The 6,000-nt window shown below is 55.6% G+C and overlaps 1 protein-coding gene across 1 annotated transcript; it reads right to left on the reverse strand.

Moving 5' to 3' along the window:
• Nucleotides 1-797: 797 nt before the first annotated feature.
• LBRM_30_0670 (conserved hypothetical protein) lies at nt 798-2,765 on the reverse strand (the record flags this gene model as incomplete). The annotated part of the gene is made up of 1 exon (XM_001566650.2): nt 798-2,765. The coding sequence occupies one exon, from the start codon at nt 2,763-2,765 to the stop codon at nt 798-800; it is 1,968 nt and encodes a 655-aa protein (XP_001566700.2).
• Between the last annotated feature and the right edge of the window lie 3,235 nt (nt 2,766-6,000).

Below are 6,000 nucleotides of genomic sequence, written 5' to 3' on the forward strand. Positions count from 1 at the left end.
GTGTGTGTATGTTCGGCTGCTTGTTTCTACAAAGAGAGAAGCGAAGTGCTGTCGGGCAAACAGGAAGACAGATGATGAGGGTGGCTCTTCACTACTACTGTGGGCACCCACCCAATGCGGGCGGAGGAAGAGGAGCAACAGGGATGGACAAGAGGCAGAGATGCAGAAGCAGCAGTAGAGCGGGGAACTGCACCGATGGTGACATGGGAAAGCAACCAGATGGCCTGACGCACCCACACTGCTGATCAAGGCAAAGGGGAGAAAGCCGATGCCTGTGCCTACACTAAGCACAGGCATCGGCCGAGGTCACAGAAACAAAGAGAGGTAAACCGCCTCCGCAGCTCACGAGGTAGAGGGGGGAAAATGGAGAAGTGGGAAGAAGACATCGCACAGCTGCGCACGGCAAGCTGCGGCGATGGCGTCGATCATCACACATCCACGTAGGGAAGGAGGAACAGTACACGGAAGCAACTGGTTGGCTGGTGTTGCACCGCTGTAACTCAGAAAAGGTAGGAGAGAGAGAGAGAGCAATAGGAATGGCAAAACGATAGAAAAAAGAAGGCGAGAAGAAGTGACACATGTTTGCGCAATGAGGTGCGACCTGAGACTTAGCGCGCATGGATCCACATGGCTGAAGCCAGAAGGGGTTCGGTTATGGTGCGCATCAGCCTTCAGGAAAAAGAGTAGTTAGGAAACAGCACCAGAAGAGAAAGGAGCAGAGAAGGGAAAAGAACACACACACACACACACGCAGGTCATGCATCATGCCGCCTCGACATCGCTCGTACTCTCTTCCTTTACTCGGACCCGGTCCGGATGATCTCGAGCAGAGTGTTCACCTGGTTTTCCTTCAAGGCATTGCGGCAGCTAGCAATCAGCTGTGCACGTGCCGGGCCGATACGCACCATCGCTGCCTGCTGGATGCACCTGTTGACCTCCTTCAAGGCCAGCTTGAGCTCTTCGTAGTTGTTGATCCGCTTCGCATTCTCACCAAGCAGTTCCTGATCAACGTCGTACAGCGCTGAGTATGATTTCTTCATGGAGGTCATGTCGCCCAGCAGCCGTGCGTCCTCGGCACGCCCGAGCAGCGTCTTCACGATGGCAGCCGCATCCGCCATTTCGGTCGTGAGTTTCATCCGCACCTCATTGAATTCGGCCACCCTGGCGAAGATCGCACGTAGCCGCTCCAGCTCGAGGGGCATCTCGCACCGAACCGCCACCGGGTCCGCCTTCTCGTCCGCCCAACCACCCTTCAAGTCCTCCACGAGGGCACTGATAACCGCCCCACATGGCGCCAAGTGGTCAGACCACAGCGTAATTGCGTTGAAGGCCGCACCAGACGCGGTAGCATTGCGAACCTCGATGCCGAAGCTGCTGCCATCGCGCACGTGAATAAGCTCCAAGTGAAGCACTGGTTCAGTCGGCGCTTTAGCGTCGAAGAGCGCGATATCGCCCGGTAGGCAGAAGGACTGCCGCAGCCATGCCTCAATTACATCGAGATGGAGCAACGCGCGCCACTGCAGTGACACGCACCCGTTGGGTTTCTGGTAGGTGACGGGCGCTCCCTGTCGCTGGCGTAGCTGCTCTGGAGGAATCCTGTAGGGTAGCTGGTACATCACGAAGCGGGGAACCTGGATGGTCACCTCATGTATCTGATAGTTGTCGCCAAATGGTGGGCCCACAGCCACCGAGGCGCTGACAATTAGCGGAACGTCATCGGGGTGGGCAAAGCAGCACGCAAGCGTGGTACTAGGCTCCGCATTCACAAAGGCTATGGTATCCTGATCCGCCGCGGTGGCCCATATGTCGCACTGCAAGAAACAGCTATGCACGACGACGTCCCCGCGCTTCGCCGCAGGCCCAGTCAGCTCCACAAGCACCTCCACAAACTTTGTTGCAAGATTTGCCGAGCAGCAACAGCGTACCTCCACCCCCGACTCTGGCATCGTCGTGTCCCGCTCCCCGGCGACCTTGCGAGTCAGCTGTTCCTCGAGACTGGCAAGCTGCGCGGCCAGCTGCTGCTTTTCGTGCACAAGCGCCTCCAAGACCTGCAGCTGACGCACTTCAGCAGCCTCGTCCTTGCGCGTCTCGAGCAGCGTCAATCCACGAACGGTGCCGTCCACAGTGCAGATGATAGGCAGCGGCACGCCATCTTGCCGATAGTCTTCCGAAAGAACTGCAGCCACAGCACTGGAGTAGGTATCCCGGAAAAGCACGCTACCGCCCTTCTCCAGCCCGTTGCCGCCACGATCCGTGCGCACCTCAACCCGCCCGTTTCTCCACCCAATCACCAACTCCGCCACGCCGTCGCCGTCCACATCGCAGAAGGCGGCAGACACCGGTACCGATTTGCCTCTCACTCGCCACACGCGCTCACCGCGCTCGTACATGCCGACAGTGCCGTTCTCTAGCAGGTAGGCATACCGGCCAACGCTGTCAGCCGCGGCAGCCTCCGCGTCTGAGGCCTGTGACGGCCGCCACAGGGGCACGAGCTTCTGCACTCGATCCACTTCGTGCACCGTCGCGATCGCCTCCTCGCCATCGTACACGCGCACCTCGAAATCATCAGAAGCCACGAGCAGCGACAGGGGAGCAGAGGCCGAATCTGGTACTGAGGTCCACGGCATGAGGGTCATAGACGTCACCTGGTCACCTGTCACTGTCCAGTATCGCTCGGCGCCAAAACGGTCGAAGCCGAATATGCTGCAGTTGCCACCGACGACAGCCAGCGGCGGCGCTTCTCCAGAGACACTACTCGGCTTCATCACAGTGCCGCACACCACCGCCTGGACCCCGTCCTCCACGTCTTTATAGAAGACCTGCTTGTTCTGCTCCACATCGTATGCCAGTAGGCTGGTAGCGGCGCCGAAAAGAAGCACATCATACGTGGCAGCGATATCAGTGCTCCCGGCGCTGTAGAGCTGTCCGGCTGCCAGCGCTGTGGGGGCCTTCCCAAAGTTCAGTGTCTGAATGGCAGACTCATCCTCCAACACGAACGTGGCACCGACACTCGCGTGTGCCTCTCCTCGCTTAGCGGAACGCTTGGCTTTCGCGGTGTTGGTGTTGTTATTGTGCAGAAGAACACGCTGACCGCTGCTGCCGAAGGCCAGTGACACGGCTGAGGCTGGTGGATGTACGGCTAGTATCTGTGCAGCTAAAGTAGCCTCACGGGCAGCGGCACTGCGCAGAAATCGTCCTGCCGTGACGCGGTCCGGTAGAATGGTGGCGCCGATATTGAGCTCAAAGGCGGTGTCGAGCCGAATACTGTTGCTTGTGTCGCTGATGGCTAACATCCTGTGGCGAAGAAATCAAAATCGAAGGTGGAGAAGAAAAAAAGAAGAAACCTAACAACTGAAGCACGAAGAGGAGGAAAAAGAACAACGAGAGGGATCGAAGGGAGGGAGAGAGACGCCCCATGCGTGGAGGGGAAAGAGAGAGACCGGTGTTGGCTCGCCCACCTCGCTGTTTGCCGTTTCTTCTGTTTCTTCAGATTCAAGGTGAAGGTGAAGTGCGAGGGATGGAATAGACAGAAAGAAGAGTGCGAAGCACCAGAAGACTCTCGGTGGTAATTGCACACGTCTGCTCTCGAGTCAGAAGAGCGCGCAAGCAAGTGCGTCTTCCAGGTCTCCTTCTCTTACTCCTATTGAAGTACTGAACAAACCGTGTGGGTGTGTGTGTGTGTGTGTCTTTGAAACAGAGAGGCCACACCAGCAATGCGCGGTGCTGTTGTGATGACAGAGAAGAATGTAGCGCTCCGTTCTCTACGCTCTTAAGTGCGCCGGACGTGGGCGTTTCTGCAGCGCCCACTCTCCTGTTGCTCTTCGCCGTCCCCCTCGCCGAGCGGCGCCTCAAAGCACTTGAAGGTGCGATAGCGTGTCTTCTAGTCGCCCTTCCTCAGGGCCGATGATGTCACACAATTTGTGAAGCATGTACAGCGCGAGGAGAGACACAAAGAGCGTGTGGCAGTGTGCCTGCCAAGAGAACGTAAAAATATATATATAACTGAGCTGCAAGACGCGAGAGCGCAGGCATACAAAGACGACAGCGCCTTCGTGATGTCGAAGAGGGTTGCACGAAAGTAGACACGGCAAGGGAGAAGGTAAAAGAGAGTAGAAAGAGAAACGAAGAGAGAAAGCGCGTCGTGCTTCATTCGAGTGTCCATGGCGCTCCTCCGCCACCTCTCGCTAGGGCTGCAGCAAAAACTTCCGGATGCTGCTCTCCTCACCAAAGCGCTCACAGCGGACTCGCCGTCGTTCACAACGGGTGGGGCACTCTGCGTGAAGTCCATCATGTTAGACATGGCGATGCAAACGTGCGTGAGAGGAAAAGGAGAAGACATGTAGTCAGCAGGCGCGCAGGCCTATATGCTCCAGTAAGGGACGCACAGAAGTACGGCAGGGCTGCCCTACACCAGCCTTTCTTCCCCGAAGCCGAGACATTGTCGGCTCTGGAGTCGATTGCCAGCTACAAACCACACCATACTCGCGCTCACAATTAGTGCAGTATTGACGGCGTGATTAGCTGCTTCGTTGATTGTCGCTATTTTTTTTTTGTCTTCCCTGATGCTGTATGACTGGGAGTGGGCATTGCAGATAAGGAGTGATGGTACTCATACACGCTCACACGGCGAGCTGGTAGGGAAACAAAGGAGGAAACGAAACAAAGAAGAGGAAGAAATACGCAGAGCAATGAAAAAAAGGACGGGAAAAGAGAGGGGGACACAAACACCGCGAGAGAGACGCAGACACGCCGTCATGAAAGGGGGGAAACAAACAAGCGAATCAAGGACAGTGGGGTTGTGAGCAACAGACGCCCGCTGATATCATCGTACTGCTGCGACTGAGATGGCGGGCTGGTGCCACTTTCTGGGTGTTTGATGTCTGCGAGTACGTCTCTGCCCGTGCGCTTTTCCTTTGGTGGGTGGGAGGGAACCAGGGGGCATTGCCCTCTCCTCTCGGGTGGACTTAGAAGCCTCTTTCCAGGTCCCTCACACCCTCACCAGAGTTGCCTGCGATTGAGCGCCATCCTTTGCTGTTTGCGTGTGATATACGTTTTCTTTAGCGCTTCTCTTCGCTTTGCATGCACTTTCACGCATAGACAACAGTGCCACCACTTCCGACACCGCCCATCAGGACGCACGCGCAAACATGATGCTACCCATGTGCAAAAAGGGACACCCAGCACATATGACACTCAGCAAACCCCTATCTCTCATCCCAGCACTCCTCCCATCACAATCTCCCCCTCCCCCCCACTCTAACCCCACACACACTCCACCTCCCTACATCAACCCCACCAACACCTCCTATCAACCTAAATTAAACACAACCAACCACCCACTACCTTCAACACCACAAACCTATATTCCACTACAACCAAACACCCTTATTCCCCTATAACTCTCCACACTCATCACTCTCTCTACAACACCCCCCCAGAACAACCTATAAATATCTCCCACTTCCCTCAACCCCCAAACAATTCCACACATTCATTACCTCCTCTCAAAAATCACAACCGGCTTCTCAAATACCCTCCCCAAAACCCCATTTTCCCCACCCCCCCCCCCCTATATCCTAATACTACCCCCACTACACACTTACTCTCCCATAACATACTTACCCACCAAAAACTAACGGCCAACCCCTCTTACCTCCCAACCAACAAACAAAACCACCTACAACTTAACTACCTCCCACTCACAATTTCCCCTTACCACATCCTTAACTCACACCATAACTCCACCTATCCTAATATCTTCTTCTACAACGACCACTTCGACTCACCATCCCCCTCCTCCCACGAAGAACACCATATACATATTCCACCCTCTCACATACAACCTTAACCCAACCCCTACCATCCCCTCACAACCTCTCCCCCCCACCAACTTTACCCCTACAGAAACACCTCAACCCCTTATTTTCCACCCCACCCACTACATCCCTAACAATAACCAAAACCTTCATTTTCCCACCCAACCACTCTCATCACAACTCA

Source organism: Leishmania braziliensis, chromosome 30, assembly GCF_000002845.2.
Source record: "Leishmania braziliensis MHOM/BR/75/M2904 complete genome, chromosome 30".
Classification (NCBI taxonomy): domain Eukaryota; phylum Euglenozoa; class Kinetoplastea; order Trypanosomatida; family Trypanosomatidae; genus Leishmania; species Leishmania braziliensis.